Source organism: Drosophila busckii, chromosome 3L (assembly GCF_011750605.1).
Source record: "Drosophila busckii strain San Diego stock center, stock number 13000-0081.31 chromosome 3L, ASM1175060v1, whole genome shotgun sequence".
Taxonomy (NCBI): domain Eukaryota; kingdom Metazoa; phylum Arthropoda; class Insecta; order Diptera; family Drosophilidae; genus Drosophila; species Drosophila busckii.
In genome coordinates this window covers 1,543,251-1,558,375 of record NC_046606.1, presented here as the reverse complement: position 1 = coordinate 1,558,375, position 15,125 = coordinate 1,543,251, and the positions used below count along the sequence as shown (strand labels likewise).

General features: G+C 43.0%; 2 protein-coding genes across 3 annotated transcripts; one reads left to right on the top strand and one right to left on the bottom strand.

Annotated features, from left to right (window-relative positions):
• Positions 1–4,956: 4,956 nt before the first annotated feature.
• LOC108599761 (CG42529) lies at positions 4,957–6,386 on the bottom strand. Its single transcript, XM_017986776.2, has 2 exons — positions 6,002–6,386; positions 4,957–5,925 (listed from the first exon to the last, which is right to left on the bottom strand). The coding sequence occupies exon 2, from the start codon at positions 5,922–5,924 to the stop codon at positions 5,130–5,132; it is 795 nt and encodes a 264-aa protein (XP_017842265.1). The 5' UTR covers position 5,925; positions 6,002–6,386; the 3' UTR covers positions 4,957–5,129.
• A 1,419-nt stretch (positions 6,387–7,805) lies between these two features.
• LOC108599757 (receptor-type guanylate cyclase Gyc76C) lies at positions 7,806–14,073 on the top strand. 2 transcript variants are annotated; one of them, XM_017986771.2, is made up of 14 exons: positions 7,806–8,168; positions 8,225–8,290; positions 8,351–8,563; positions 8,828–8,982; positions 9,043–9,265; positions 9,329–9,500; positions 9,563–9,729; positions 9,838–10,128; positions 10,192–10,524; positions 10,583–10,748; positions 10,805–11,114; positions 11,173–11,401; positions 11,460–11,624; positions 12,133–14,073. In XM_017986771.2, the coding sequence occupies exons 1-14, from the start codon at positions 7,806–7,808 to the stop codon at positions 13,900–13,902; spliced, it is 4,623 nt and encodes a 1,540-aa protein (XP_017842260.1). In that variant the 3' UTR covers positions 13,903–14,073. The 2 variants fall into 2 exon arrangements, with proteins under 2 accessions (XP_017842260.1, XP_017842261.1); XM_017986772.1 differs by lacking the exons at positions 7,806–8,168; positions 8,225–8,290; positions 8,351–8,563; ... (1 more) ...; positions 9,043–9,265; positions 9,329–9,500 and having other exon boundaries at positions 9,685–9,733; positions 12,133–14,068.
• Positions 14,074–15,125: the final 1,052 nt, after the last annotated feature.

The following is a 15,125-nucleotide window of genomic DNA, read 5'->3' as shown; positions in this document are numbered from 1 at the left end:
TGCGTTGCAATCAGCAAATGCCCGGCGAGCTGCTCGCCCAAGTTGGATGTTGGTTTTTATCGGCACTATTAATATATAAAATTTATGTGCAAAAATATTCCAATCAAATTGGAACAGCGGGACTGTGCACTTGGGATTGGGGGGGGGGCTATTTGCTGATAAAGGCGGCAAGTTTTATTTTTATTTTGTGTTTGAATATCCATTCAAAATTAGCGTCTATTTATAGCAGAGAGAGAGAGAACGAGTGCTCATAAATAAAACATATGCACCCAAGCACATTATAATCTCAATTTCGATTCTAATAAGCGAGCGCGCACTACGTCAGACAAATTTTGGGCTGACTGAGACTCGAGACGCTGCTTGTTGTTATCGTTTGAGCTTTAATCAGCAGCTATAAATAGAGCTTAGTATATTTTTAAATGGCCTTGCTGCGATCTTAAAACTTTAGCAGATCGACTAGTTAATATAACAAATGCAGCAACTTCTAACGCTAATGCTAATGACAGCTGAACGAACAACTTGAGCGCTCAGATTTCAATTGCGTTTGCTTTAGTTTTCTCTTTCATTTTGCGCCCAGTCAGCCAAATTGTTGACTCGACTTGCTGCTGCTGCTGCTGCTGCTGGTAGTTTTAACAAGTTGACTGGACAGCTGCTGCTGCTGCTGCTGCTGCTGCTGCTGCTGCTGCTGCTGCTGCCTGGCACATCTCGCCTGCTGGTCTGGGAGTGCAATCTAAGTGAACTGAACTGCAGTTGCTGCTGCCTCGTTGTCTGCCGCGGCACGCAAAGTGGTTTAACTGGTATTATTATTAATATTAGTAATGCCCAGGCGCGCTACACTGCATATCGCAAGTATATATATATATATAGTTTATCGACTGCTTGTAATACATTTCAAGTTGCTGCATTCCAAACGCCAAAACGTATACGTAATATATAAGCGTCTGCTTCTAGCTAATTATACGTATGTTTACCGTTAAGTGCTTAAGTCAACTGACTGACTTCTTGTTATTAACACGTGTGTTGGCTGTAATCGTATTGATTAATAAAGCTGAAATGTTGTTACAACAAATAAATGAATGAATGCATGAAATTTAAACGGAAATTGTATTTCCTTTGCTCATTTTTTTTTTTGGGTAGTAGTTGCAATCCTAACGAGCCTGTAGACTGTGATGTGCTGCTCTTCTTCTTCTTTTTTTGGTTGCACGCTTTACGCATATGTTGCCTGTGGCATGCATTCGAAAAAAAAAAAACAAAAATCTATTTTTAGAAAATCCAGTTTTTGAACTGTTGCCTTTGGAGAGCTTAGAGTTCAGTCAGCCGCAGATCTCATTAGTTTGCAAGTCGTAAATACAATATTTTCGTTATACGCTGGCGCCATTTAGTCATGCACTGCACTCAGTCAGTCACTCAGTCAGTCAGTCAGTCAGTCAGTTAGCCCTTCACTTTCACACAGACGCAGGCACAGACAGCACCAGAGACTGTTGAGCTGAGCTCAGCTCTCCCCAATATGGTCGAAGCTGAGACTGAGAGTTGTTGGCTGAAATGCCAAAACGTTGTATTGCCAACATGTGCAGTCGCCTTATACGGACAACAACAACAACAAGTGGCGCCTCTTAAAGTTGCAACAGTTGCTGCTGCTGCTGCTGCCTCAAACCCTCAAGCTCCTTTCTCTGCAGTCACGTTGCTCGTTTGAAAGTGAAATTTTCTGTGTCGCAGTCAGAGTCAGTCAACAGCCTTGGTTATTGTCATATTGCTGAAGCTGCTGGCTGGCAATAGTTTAAAAGAATTTTTGAAGTTTAACACTACCAAAGTTTGTTTGCCAACTATTTAAAGTTTAATACATTTTATCGCATTGTGTTAGGCAAAAAGGATAAGTAAGCAAAACTCGTTACGCAGTTTGTCGCTCGTGTCTGCCTAACAATATTCTAATCAACAGATTGTGCCATGTGTGTGTGGGTCGAGGCCAATGGCCCATGATTGCATCATGCCTATTGCCTGGGTCTTACCCGGGTCTCGAGTCTGTCACCATTTGCAACAGTTGAACAGTTCTCGTTTGTCTTGTAATTCGATTTGAATGCTGTCTGGCCTGCCAAGCGTTGCGGCATTATGCTAAAAGTATTAACAGCTGCCCCACCCCCCAAGACTCTTTCTCTCTCTCTCTCTCTCTCTCTCTCTCTGAACCTGCGTATCCTTGTCAGCTGCCCGCAATTTAAAGCTGTTTATATTAATTAGTTGGCTTTGCTTTCAATAAACAAATCGCACACTTGGGTACGCTTATCGAATCGTGTGACGACAAAAACTTGCACAATTTGTAACATTAGCTGCATGTCCTTTAAGCCTTGAACCCTTTTTGTTGCTCCTGCTCCTGCTCCACATGCGACACTAAACAAATGTTGACAATGTTTTATGTGTGCCGCCTCACTGGTTGAGTGGGTTTTAGTAGGCGTGACTATGTTTGCTCCATGTGTGGGGGCGTCAACTTGTTGATGATTGATGGTTGCCATGGGCAGTTGCTGTGTCCTTTGGAAAAACCGCAAGTGCGTAAAATTTTCAATCAGGCCTAAACTATATAACCCGCAATTTATCAAGCTTAGCCCGAGATTATATAACAATATACAAAATAATATACAGGCACTTTAAGTAAATTAACAGTAGTAACTTAACGAAACTGGCGATACAGATTTGTATTTAAAATAATTTTTTATAAATGGTAGAAGCTACTTGGAGTTGTAACTTAATGTTACAATCAATTGCTTATTTATAGATTAAAAGTTTATGCAAAACATTGGTGAAACTAAAATGGGCAATTAATTCACCAATAAGTTCAACAACAGCTTGATTTATACTCATTTCAAAATATGCATTGGAATTCATATGTTTTTAAATCTAAAATTTACACCAACAAATTCAACAATCCAACACCAATACTTCGCCACAAACATTTCAGTTTGACATGTATAGATTTCTGTATAAAAAACAATAATAAAATTGATGTGGCTTATTTATTATATATATATTTTTATCATTATTTATAGCTAATAAACACAATAAATGTGCCAAGCGCTAAAACACGCCTTGCAATTTAACTTAAATTTTATACAATATTTATATACAAACTATTTATTTGTTTGTCTGTCTGTTCGCTTATCTGTATGCATATTAATGAAACTACAGACGCACAGACATGGGGACTGACAACCCGGTAGTCGATTAAATTTGTCAACGTTTCACGCAGTTTTTTTTTTTCGTATTTATATATCAATGTACACACATAAGTATGAGTATTCGCTTGACTGCGATGTGTGTGTGTGTGTGTGTTTGTCATGTTTGTTTGTAAAAAATATGTAATGTCGTGTTAGTTTATCCAGTGGCGTGCTGTCTGGCGTCTATTTTTAGTGCACAGGTTTTATTTTTAGACTGCCAGTCGCAGTCGCAGTCGCAGCAACTTCAACTTTAACAGCACAAAGTGCAAGCCGAGCAAAAAAAAAAAAAAGAAAAGAAAAGAAACACAAAAGAAAAACAAAAACAAACGTCTTGCATTTGCTACTTGTTGCGCTTCAGCAGCAGCAGCAGAGCGAGAGAGTGTGAGAGCGGGAGCGCGCCAAAAACAACTGAGTTCCGTTCATTGGGTGGTGCATTCAAGAGAGCACACTAATGCACGTTGTGGCTACGTGATGATTTTGCTGCTGTTGTTGTTGTTGTTGTCCCTGTTACACAACTTCCAGTCTTGCTCACACTCTCCCAAGACTCTCCGCAACGTGTGGTCTCCAATTTGTGCTCTCCTCTCCCGCTCTCTTTGCTGTTGTTGTGCATTTGCATTTGTATTTGATTTTGTTAAACGTTTTATCACGTCGTCGTTACGTTTAAAGTTTACTATTTAGCTGTTGTTGTTGTTGTTGCGATTCTTGTTTTGTATTTTGTTTTTTTTTTTTGCGCTCGATTTGTTTTTCTCATATTTTCTTCTTAATGTATGCAAGTCCGTTTCGTTCGTTTTGTATATTTGTTTGTCTAGCTATAAAGCTTACAATACATGCTGTATTTCTATTTTTAGTCCATTGGTCGTTTGTCTGCTGCTCTCTCGCTCACACTCATTCACTGTTTACATTAAAAATATTTAAATTGTTGTCACGTACCAAGTTCTTAATAGGTTACGTTATGTGTTTATTTAACTCATTTTGATTAGCAGTCGCGGAAAAGCACAACAAAAGACACGCGTTATTGTTATTGTTATTATTGTTGCCCATTGCTATATTTGTCCTACACAACACACAAGCCAGAGTGGGTTGGAAAATCAAAAAACAACAAACTGCTTAAATCCTTAAGCAAATTTTTGGCAAGAAAACTCTCCAAGGCGCTGTTTACTCAACTGTAATTAAGCAGCAATGCTAAACATGCAAAACAAGCAAACGTTACAAAGAGAGAGAGAGAGGGAGAGAGGGAGACAGCAAGCAGCTTTCAGGCAATAAATAAACAGAAATTAAGCCTAAGTCGAGTTCTATTTATGTACCCAGAAGTGCGTCGTATCTTAAAGCTGCAACATATGGCTAAGCCTTAGTTAAGCTTTTCCATAAACTATATGAACGAATTAAGATTTCAATTGAATTGCTTGGCTTTATACACTTTGCAGCTAAATTCATTAAAGAGGGAGTCTAGCGAACATTAATAAAAGTGTGTAATGAAATTGTGCATGATTTTTTTTTAAAGGCGAACACATGCGAATTAGCTCATTTTAAGAAATTGTTTTTGTTAAAGTGTATTTCGAAGTTGTGCATTTTTTCATTATACATTTGATTGCTAGAGAATTGTAGTTCTCACTCGATCAGCTTATTTTTCTTAACTTTTGTCTTGCTAAAGTGTATTGTGAAGTTGAGCATGTTTGCATTATACATTTTAGTTATAGTTAGTTGGTTGTTATTTTTTGTTAGCTTTAAAGCGCTTGTTATTTTTTTTTTGGTTGTTATTAGAAATTTATTGAATTTACTTTTTTAATTTAATTTGCTTATAATTTTTCGAACCAAGACTCAGCCTGAAATTTGTTAGCCCAAACGATTTAGCATTAGCTCTGCTGCTTCTTTTGCTGCTGCGCGTGCCGCAGATCTTAGCTATGGGAGCTTATCAATTGACAGCGTCTAGTGTATCTTTGAGGGCTTCTTGATGTCATTCGCAATCTTCTTGATGGCCGGCGGTATGCGCTTGGCCACGCCCGGCTGCGAGCTTAGAAATGAGATCTCGAAGAGGGCGGGCCGGCTGGAGTAGACATTGTGCAGCATGCTGATGAACCAGAATAGCAAATCATCGATATTCTGTATGGTGCACTGGGCAAAGACGGCGCCCGCATCGCGGCCATGCTGATGCGAATCGAAGAGCGCCACTATGGAGGCGCGAAAGTCAAAGGTCATCATGACCGTGCGACTGTCCGCAATGATGGCGGCAAACAGATTCGATGGCATGTCCCTGTTGCTGCCAGCGGCCTGCTGAAAAACCTGCAGAGTGATCTGGAAGATGCGCGACAGCTGCATGGCCACATTGCGATTGTACATGGGAGTGGTGGGATCAGCCTCCATGTGCGTATAGAACCACTCCTCCAGCCGAAAGTTCATCTTGTGCTGCGAACGTATCGCCGATATGGCATCGGGTATATTCAGATTTAAATTGCGAGCCATCGGCGTGTGGGCCGTAATAACATTGTGATAAACACTGTTGCCATCGTTCATAGCATTGCCAAAGATCTCCCAGCCACGCGGTGGCAGCTCCGCAACCCGATGATAGAACCTCTCCGCCTTGGCCACCTTGTCGGCGAGTATGAGCGAGATCAAGGTGCACGAATTGGTGCCGCTCTGCTGAAACTCGCCGAAGCGCGACTGGCAGAAGTCGCGCGGGAACCACCAGATGTTCAAATTGTCGATCTGCTCGTGTATGGCCATGCTAAGAAGGAAGAGGATGAGGTTGAGGAGGATGAGGTTGAGGAGAAGCAGTAGCGGTGCTAGCACGATGGACATACTTGGACTATTAGCCAAATTGATTGCTGGTTCCACTGGCCTCTATCTATCTATGCTGAAAGAAGAGAGATCTGGGCGGGCGGGGGGTGGTGGCAGTTGGGTTGGGGGCAATATGGGAAATCAGTTGGCTGTTGGCTGTTTGGGTCGAGCTGTTACCGTGCGCTGTGGCCCCTGATCCGGCGCTGCTGCTGTCACATAATTCACGTGGGTCACCTTTCCTGGACACTGCACTGCACTGCAAGAGCGAGCTTCACTGCTTGTTGATTTGCTTAGCTAAACATTGAATTTTTTGGGTGTCTTTTTGCCGGAGGAGTGTCGAAACGAAAACGAAAAAAAAATTTTGATAGAAAAAAACAAACGAACGACAAGAATTTCTAACAAATAACAAACATCGTTTGACATTTGTTAACAGACAGCTGAAGCTAAAGCTAAACACAAATTTCACAAACATAAAAAATGCTTACAGCTGAAGTTTGCGCCACGTGGCGTATACGCAATATAATTGCAAATGGCGTCCGCTACTGTCGTGTCAAATAGCAGCGCAAATATTTAGCAACGTTATGGCGCCCGCACTTACTTTGCAGCAGCCCCTTCTAGCAAGGTCCCCCCCCCCCCCCCCCCATACTGCTTTATAACATTGAGATTGATTCTAATTCGAAACTGCAACATTGACAAAAGCAATAATAGAATAACAAGCGCTGGCAAAATGTGAAGTGTGTCGAATATGCTAATTTCTATATATGTAGAGCTGGAGCTACAAAAGCTAAAATAGATAACAAATAATTCGGGGAATTAGTTAGCTGATTTTTTTGAATGAGTTGAGTGCAGGGACTCATAAATTTCCACATAAATTGGACTTGAATGAAAATAATATGTATATAGATGCAATATAAAAAGTCTATTTACAAAAAAAATAAACGTGAAATTATTTCTATATCTATTTTAAAGACACAGCCAATTGCTGGCATATTTTTAATTGAATTTTCTCATTTAACCTAATTAAGCTTTAAGCGCACAAATAAATATTAATATTATATGTTTTGGCATAGCAATGCTGCTTTCAATAAATAAACAAGCTAATTCCCATGTTTACTTTAAGCGCTTGCATATTATTATTTTCAACATGATTATAATTAAATTGGCATCGTAAGCTGATTAACTCAAGCGTTGGGCAAGGACAATGGCTTGACGTTCGACTTGGCCTGCGCCCGTAGGGGGGGTGGGGGGGGATAATACCACTAAGAGTTTATATAATGGCGAAATCAGCGTATGCATAATTAATTCATCAACTGAGAATGGGAAATTGTGTGAGAGAGCGAAGAGATTAAAACGTATGCAAAAGACAATGCCATGCCAACTACCGTTTACTTATTTTCCCATTTTATTCTTTGGCATATGCAGCTGGTCAAATATGTGCGCACGATAAGCGTGGCAAGTGGCAAGTGGCAAGTGTTGCATGCAGCAATAAAAACTGTTACGGCGCCCAGGGCTGTTGCTTGGAATTTAAGAGTTGATATTTGCTGCTCGTACAGGATGCAGCGACAGGATATTTGCCTGCAATTCTAATAGAATCTCATTTGTTGTATGCATGTGTGTGTGTGTGTGTGTGTGTGTGTGTGTGTGTGTGTGACTGTGTTAACTTTGACAAACATGCATTTCATTTTATGCACAGCAAACTTGTCCCACTCTCTATCTCACACTTTATACATTTTATTCATTTCTTTTTCTTCTTGCCTTTGCCTTTGCAGCCTGTAAATCTGTTGCTAACCAGAGGCGTCGCGCTGAACGGCCCCGGCCTAAGGGGCCATGACGCGTTGGCCCTTTAATCTATTACTATTGCTGTCGGTGGCAGTACGCGACTGTAGCAATCGTACGATACTCACTGTTGGCTATCTGACGGCGCTAACTGGCGACCTTAAGGATCGCCAGGGTCTGGCCATATCCGGTGCACTGACTATGGCACTGGAGGAGATCAACAATGATACGAATCTGCTGCCAAATGTTGAGCTGCAATTGCGCTGGAATGACACCAAGGGGGATACGGTGGTGGCCACCAAAGCCATCACCGAAATGATTTGCAACGGCATTGCGACCATATTCGGACCCGAAGGACCCTGCTATGTGGAAGCCATAGTCGCCCAAAGCCGCAACATTCCAATGATATCCTATGTAAGTTACAATGCACAACTATTTTATGGGTGCTCACACACATATTTGCTCAACAGAAATGCGCAGAGAATCGAGCCTCGGCAATTCCAACATTTGCACGCACTGAGCCGCCGGATACGCAGGTATGTGGAATGTGGGCGTGCCCTTGTCTGTTCAATGTCAATTAAATTCTGTGCTTAAAGGTCGTCAAGTCGGTGATTGCATTGCTGCGCTACTATGCCTGGAATAAGTTCTCCATTGTCTACGAGGAAGTCTGGGGCACGGTGGCCGAGCTGCTGAAGGATCAGGCGACCAAGCGCAACATGTCCGTCAATCACATGCACTCCTTCATAGACGATCGCGCCAAGTGCTGCACCCTCAAGATGCCCTGTTGCTATAATGGCTATTGGTATCAGGTGAGCTCCATGAAAGCTATAGCCAACCAACTTTGAATTTACTTTGTATTTAATATTGCAATTGGCTTACATTAAAATAGAAATATATATATGTATAAATAATAGCACAGGCTATAATTATAAGAATTATAACTGCGAAAGATATTTGTATTAAGATTTTACAAGAGATTGGGGTTTTATTTTATATTATTTAATTTTACTTTTAAATAGTAAAAATGTGTTTAATATTTACAATGCTGAAACTTTCTTAATTTCTTCTTACAGATTGTGCAAAATACAATGAATCGGACGCGTATTTATGTCTTCCTGGGCACTTCGAATGCTTTGATTGATTTCATGAGCTCCATGGATACGGCTGGACTCTTTGCTCGTGGCGAATACATGGTTATCTTTGTCGACATGATGGTCTATGTGGAACGGTTAGTCAGCGTCTTATTCTTATGCTTATACTATTATTAAACATTTGCTTTTGCTTGCAGTGAGGCCCACAAGTATTTGCGCAAAGTGGATCAGATAAATCGCATGACGAATTGCAAGAGTACGGAGAGTTTTAATCAATTGGCGCGCAGTCTTTTGGTGGTGGTATCCACACCACCCACCAAGGGCTATGATGAGTTTACGGAAAAGGTGCGAAATTATACTGTTAAGCCGCCATTTAATTGGGAAATACCGCGACTCTTTTCGGAAAATCAATTCACCAAGGTAAGTGCGCTCTTCCATGCGCTTCTCAAAAATGTAATTAAACGTTTGCTCTTTGCTTTGCAGTTCATATCGATCTATGCAGCCTATTTATACGATTCGGTAAAGCTTTATGCCTGGGCATTGGATAAAATGCTGCGCATGGAGCAGCGTCCGCTCACGGATGAGGTCATCTATGAGGTGGCCAGCAATGGAACGCGTGTAATAGATACCATCATTAAAAATCGTACTTATATGAGTGAGTAATGCATACACACGAATTATACAAAACATTTTCTAAATGACTTTCTGCTGTAAAAGGCGTGACGGGATCGACAATTAAAATCGATGAATACGGCGATTCGGAGGGCAACTTTTCTGTGTTGGCCTACAAGCCGCATAAGTGGCATATGGATAATCAGTACAACATACGCTGCAATTATCACATGGTCCCCGTGGCGTACTTCATTCAAGCCGATGAACTTCCAGTGAGTGAGTCGTCTTATCTTTTTTAGTTTTGCACACGTCTGCACACAAATCAAGTCACAAGTCTGCACCAAAGTTCGCTAAGCATTTGCGTTTGATTCTAATTTTAGGAATATAAGCTCATCAATGGCTCCATCGATTGGCCCTCGGGCAGTGAGAAGCCCATGGATGAGCCCATGTGCGGCTTTGCCAATGAGCTGTGCAAAAAGGACGACACACATTATACGTCGACAGTGGCGGCCGTGGTGCTGGGCGTGCTGCTCTTCTGCTCCGGCGTCGTCACCATGAGCATCTATCGCAAGTGGAAGATTGAGCTGGAGATTGAGGGTCTGCTGTGGAAAATTGATATATGCGAAATCAAAGGCTATTCGGGCAATGAGATTGTCGCCTCGCCCAGCAAGGTGAACACCCAAAATTGATTAGATTTTGATAAAGTTTGATTATATATTCTATGTGGCTTTCAGGTCAGCCTGATGAGCGCTCAGAGCTATGGCTCGCGTTGGTCGCATCAGTTTGTTACCTCGACTGCTCGTCTGCGTGGCGCTGTGGTGCGCATTAAGGAGCTGAAATTTCCACGCAAACGCGACATTTCGCGCGAGATCATGAAGGAGATGCGTCTGTTGCGCGAGCTGCGTCATGATAACATCAATAGCTTCATTGGCGCCTGTGTGGAGCCCACACGCATACTTATCATAACGGACTACTGCGCCAAGGGCAGTCTCTATGACATTATAGAGAATGAGGATATCAAACTGGATGATCTGTTTATAGCTTCGCTTATACACGACCTGATCAAGGTGCGTTAAATCAACTGTCGCATTTGCTTATTACTGATGCATTTTTCGTTCGTTGCAGGGCATGATGTATATACATAGCTCGCAGCTGATCTATCATGGAAATCTCAAATCCTCGAATTGTGTAGTCACCTCGCGCTGGATGCTCCAAGTGAGCGACTTTGGTCTGCACGAGCTGCGACAATGCGCCGAAAGCGAATCCATTGGCGAGCATCAGCATTACAGAAGTGAGTCGCTATTTATATTTATAACTGACTTATTAAATTTTGCTCTTTGCTTTTAGATCAATTCTGGCGTGCACCGGAGCTGCTGCGCAATCATCATCTGCATGGCACTCAGAAGGGCGATGTCTATGCGTTCGCCATCATTTTGTATGAGATATTTAGTCGTAAGGGTCCGTTCGGACAAACCAACTTTGAACCAAAGCAAATTGTGGACTTAGTTAAGCAGCTGCCCATGAAGGGCACCGAGCCATTTCGACCTGAGGTCGAGTCTATAGTAGAAGCCGAATCCTGCCCGGATTATGTGCTTGCCTGCATCAAGGACTGCTGGGCGGAGAATCCCGAGGAGCGGCCCGAGTTCAGTGCCATACGGTAAGCGCTCACTTTATACATCAAAATATAAATATTAATTTTGAGTATTTTGGAGCAGCAATCGCCTGAAGAAGATGCGAGGCGGCAAAACCAAAAATATCATGGACCAAATGATGGAAATGATGGAGAAATATGCCAATAATTTGGAGGATATTGTTACCGAGCGTACGCGTCTGTTGTGCGAGGAGAAAATGAAAACTGAAGATTTGTTGCATCGCATGCTGCCACAATCGGTGGCAGAGAAACTCACAATGGGTCAGGGCGTCGAGCCAGTCTCCTACGATTTGGTTAGTTAGTTACCCAAGCGTTAAACCAAACGTTATTAACAAAAACTTTCCAATGCAGGTTACCATCTACTTCAGCGACATTGTGGGCTTTACGGCCATGTCGGCGGAGAGCACGCCACTCCAGGTGGTTAACTTTTTGAATGATCTCTACACAGTGTTTGATCGCATCATACGCGGCTACGATGTCTACAAAGTGGAGACCATTGGTGATGCCTATATGGTGGTAAGTAGTCCGAATCATAGCTGAAACAAAAGTCAGAAAAATATAATACACAAGCTGCAAATTAAATAGAGCATATAGCATTTCATTTATTAGCTTCGATTTGCCAATATTTATTAATAAACATAGCACAAATTGAATGCAAGACACAGCGCTCTGCTATCCCAACATGAAAGCAGCGACGCTTTTGACACAAGCAGCGCTGCTCTGCCTCTCTCTCGCTCTCTCTGAGAGCCTTGCGCTCTCTTCTCAGTTCAGTTGTGCAGTCTTGTATGGACTGTTGGCGATTGCAGACATAATAATATTAAATAATTTCAATATTAAGTATTAAATAATTTAATCAAATGCAAAGCAAACTAATTTTATTTTGCTTTTGCATTTTTGTTAATTATTTTATGTGGCAAATGTTTTAATTAACATCTCTAATATACATATACATCTCTAACACATTGAACATGTTTTGGTTTTATTTATTTATTTACAACTAATATTTGTTTCAATTGCCTGGCAGGTCTCTGGCTTGCCGATTAAGAACGGCGATCGTCATGCGGGCGAGATTGCATCCATGGCGCTGGATTTGCTGCATGCGGTGAAGCAGCATCGCATAGCCCATCGTCCGAATGAGACGTTGAAGCTGCGCATTGGCATGCACACGGGTCCGGTGGTGGCCGGCGTGGTGGGTCTCACCATGCCCAGATACTGTCTCTTTGGCGATACAGTGAACACGGCGTCGCGCATGGAGAGCAACGGCGAGGCTTTGAAGATACACATATCGAACATGTGCAAGCTGGCGCTGGACAAGCTGGGCGGCGGCTATATAACGGAGAAGCGTGGTCTGGTCAGCATGAAGGGCAAGGGCGAGGTCGTGACCTGGTGGCTGGTGGGCGCCAATGAGAAGGCCATACAGAAGAAGCTGGTGGATATGACGGATATGCCGCCGCCGCTGTTTAGTCGACCACGCAAGAGTCCCAAACTAAATCCGGACTCCAGGCAGCCCAGTCTGCTGGCCATGCATCACTATGGCACTGGCTCGAGGCGACAGAGCAGCGTGCCGCGTGGCGCGGATGTGGAGTCCACATATAGTCTGCAGGGCTCGGTGTATCAGGTGGCGCGCGAGTCGCCGCGCATGTCGATCAAGCGGGATAGGGAGCGGGAGCGACCATCGGTGAATGGTGATCGTCTGAACTTTGTGGGCGGCGCTTTGCTGGAGTCCTTGCAGGCCTCACTGAGCACGCTGAATCATTCCGAAACAAATGAAACGAACTGTGATACTAACGATGCCGCCATACTCGATGGCGAGCTGGAGCTTAACGGCGGCATTGCTGGCCAGCAGCAGCAGCAGCAGCAGCTGGTGCGCCAGCCGAATGCGCTGCACAAGCCGCTGGCCATGGTGCGGCCGCATCGCATCATTAGCGCCGCCCAACTGCTGCCCGCTCTTCAGCAGCATCAGCAGCAGTCCAGCTCGGCGGCTCATCAGGTGGCCGAGCTGCTGTTGCGCGAATCCCGCTCGTTGGATCCCATGCCGCTGCAGCAGCTGCGCAAGCGTCATGAGCGCAGCAAGCTGCCGCCCTCGAAGCTATCGAAGAACAACTCGCGTTCGTTGGATACGGGCGTCTCGCTCATCAGCGGCAATCCCAATGGCGAAGCCAGCGTGGAGGCTGAATCATCGCAGGACCTGACAGGCAATCCAGTGGATGACGATGAGCTAGGTCTGCTGATGCGCCATGACAATGGCCAGCTGCCCACGCTGCGCTACTCCAATAGCTTTGCCAATGCTCAGCCGAGCATTGTGCCCGCCGGCGCGAGCAGCGGCCGTCGCACCAGCAATGTATCCACCGGCAGCTGCACCAAGCATTTGAACAACAATTGCAACGGCGGCATGAGCATTGAGGATGACATGCATTCGCCGCTGCTGCAGCGTCAAGCATCGCTCACCACACCGCCCGAGGAGCTGCTGTCGCACACCAAGCGCTGGCACTCGCTGGAGCACATGGATCCCGGCGTTGGACCGCACGGCAATAGCGTAAGCTATGCCGCCGACATTGGCGCTCCGGATATGCAAGGCGATGGCCGTACGGCTGCCACACGTAGCGGCAGCAGCAAGCTGGGCAACTGGGTGGCCAGCTTCTTCAAGGGCAACGGTCTGCTTGGCAGCAGCAGCAATGGGGAGCCCGCACTACGACGCGTGGGCATCTTGCCCGGCAGTGGGCAGGGCGTGCGCAGTGGCTTCAGCGATATGACGGCGGCCGCTACGGCGCGGGATCGGGAGAGTATTGTGTAGTTTGTGTAGCAGGAGCAGCGCTAACCATTTTTTGTTTAATTGTGGGAGGGGGAAAGTTACTCAGGAACTGTGCGAGAAGTAAAACGAACGTCTAAGGTTTAAATGCACACATGCAAACATATTAAAAGTATATAAACTATATATACATATATTATATACTAACATATATAGAACTTTTGGCTTTTTATGTCGTTTGTGTCGATTTATGTGTCTGTGTTTAAACAAATATATAAATATATACATATACATATACATATGCATACATGTTAGATAAGCCGTTAATGCGAAGAAGGAGAAACCGTCTAGTCACAAGGGTCTTCAGACTAGTTATTGTTTTATATAAAATTTATATGCATACCTATTAAAACACACACACACACAAAGCATAAAGCACACACACACACCAACTGCACTAAAAAAATCCATAAATGATTACAGCTTTTAGCTTCCACAACACTTTATGCGCAGCTTAAAAATATATACATACATATATATATTTAAAAAATTATGCAAGCAACTAGTTAATTTATATTTGCACATCTGTAGCAAACGCATATTATACAACAAACAAAAATATATTTACATATAATTATGAAATTGAAATGTGTTTTTGCTAGTATATAATTTAAGTCCGTGTGATTGTACGTAATATTTAAGCCTAAACTAAATAGATGTATATGTAATTTTATTAGCTACTATATATGAAAATTAAAAACAAAAACAAAATCTATATTTGTGAGCAGAGTAATTGCAATGTGGGCAGTGAGCTGTTTTTAGCTGTATGTATGTATATTTTTAAACAAATCAAAACTTGTTAAATTTGCCATATAATAAAATATTACAACAAAATTTCATGTAACTTTATTGCAGCTGCGTTTGAGCAAGCTAAACCCAATGACTTAGGCAACGAAACTTGACATTATGTGTTGAGCAAGTTCGCTGCTTGAAGTCTTTTTTGTTTACATTTTGTATGCCAAAATTGCCATGGACAACAATCGTTTTGTTAGCTCCTTCTCCTTTGTTATCCTTCTGAATTCTCAAAAGGACATGCATTTTCGTGCTCCTGGGTATCGAATCTATCGAAACTGCATACCAGGAATATTCCAGGATTGCGCAAAAAAATTTCTTAAAAAAATTTACAGGGGGTTTGTCGCAAATTTTGGCCAAAAAACACAAAATGTCGGTTTTCTCGGAAACTACAAGGACTATAAGGAGGTCCTTTG

Bases quoted from the DNA above. Each gene is read 5' to 3' on its own strand.
- LOC108599761 (XM_017986776.2), bottom strand. From the start codon at position 5,924: ATGGCCATACACGAGCAGATCGACAATTTGAACATCTGGTGGTTCCCG.
- LOC108599757 (XM_017986771.2), top strand. From the start codon at position 7,806: ATGACGCGTTGGCCCTTTAATCTATTACTATTGCTGTCGGTGGCAGTA. The intron at 10,129-10,191 runs GTGAACACCCAA...TGTGGCTTTCAG, and splicing joins TTGTCGCCTCGCCCAGCAAG to GTCAGCCTGATGAGCGCTCA. The intron at 11,625-12,132 runs GTAAGTAGTCCG...ATTGCCTGGCAG, and splicing joins TTGGTGATGCCTATATGGTG to GTCTCTGGCTTGCCGATTAA.